The 1,073-nt window shown below is 48.6% G+C and overlaps 1 protein-coding gene across 1 annotated transcript in view; it reads left to right on the forward strand.

Annotated features, from left to right (window-relative positions):
* LOC146989400 (interleukin-1 receptor accessory protein-like) overlaps positions 1–696 on the forward strand; it is a 7,045-nt gene extending 6,349 nt beyond the window's left edge. The window contains exon 8 of the mRNA XM_085773003.1: positions 604–696. Within this exon, the coding sequence (XP_085629129.1) occupies positions 604–696 (93 nt within the window). The remainder of the gene's footprint in view (positions 1–603) is intronic.
* Positions 697–1,073: the final 377 nt, after the last annotated feature.

The following is a 1,073-nucleotide window of genomic DNA, read 5'->3' on the forward strand; positions in this document are numbered from 1 at the left end:
TGTAGTGACTTCTTTTCCTCTTGCCATAAAAGAGAGTCACTCACTGTTGCTGATGTAGTAGCTTATAGTTGACGCGTGCATGGTGCCAGTAAACCAACTGCCACAACGAAGTTTACTATAAAAAAGGGATTTATTCGTACAAACCAGTGGAACAGGTCTTCATGTCACAGCACAGCATGTCACGGTCAAAGAATTGTTTGCTTCCAATCAGCAACACCTGCCGATAGTTCAGCTCAGTTTAAATAAGCCACCGTGACCGTATGCCCCACCTCACTTCCTGTGTGAGCGGAAGTTACAAAAATAAAACACAAATACATACCAAAATAAAAGCCCAGAATGGCTCTTATACCGGCCCCTAAATTGCTTTCTGGCCGTAGACAAAACAATTTACAAAATATACATATGAGGAGCCATCATTTACACAAATCAAAACAGTCAAGTTCATGTTTCATATAGCTGTAGTGGCAGTCGGCCCTCCACGGCCCCAATGGCCACGGTGACGGCTGGCAGGTAGCTTAGCCCCCACAGCTCCGACGACAACCCATGGCCCCAATAGCCACGGCGACGGCAGGCAGCTCCGCTGACGACCCATGGCCCCAATAGCCACGACCCGCGGCCCCAATGGTCACGGTGACGGCCGGCAGCTCCGCTGACCGCAGCCCCAATAGCCACGGTAACAGCTGGCAGCTCCAATGACGGCCCGTGGCCCCAATGGTCACGGTGCCACGGACCCCCCGATTAACCCCTTGAGACCCCCTGAAAGACTCAAAAGCAAAATCTGAGGGGGGTCTCAATCTTGTCAAAAAATACATAATATAATATAATATAATAATTTTATTGTGGTCAATTAAATGTGTTTAAAATCACCATGTCCAGTATTCATAATTCAAAACATTTATTCGTTTAACATTAAGCTGAACCGTGTCACCTGCGCATTATGCAAATTAGCCATGTGCGCCAGCCCAGTGCAGGAGTCGAGCCCACTGCTATCAGAACAGAGGATCCCGTTCCTCTCCACCCTCTGCCGAAGAAAGTGAAGTTGAGGCCGAGTGCTCTGAAGACGTAGCCGCAGC

Source organism: Trachurus japonicus, chromosome 3 (genome assembly GCF_045865225.1).
Source record: "Trachurus japonicus isolate A0001 chromosome 3, Traja_1.0".
Lineage (NCBI taxonomy): Eukaryota > Metazoa > Chordata > Actinopteri > Carangiformes > Carangidae > Trachurus > Trachurus japonicus.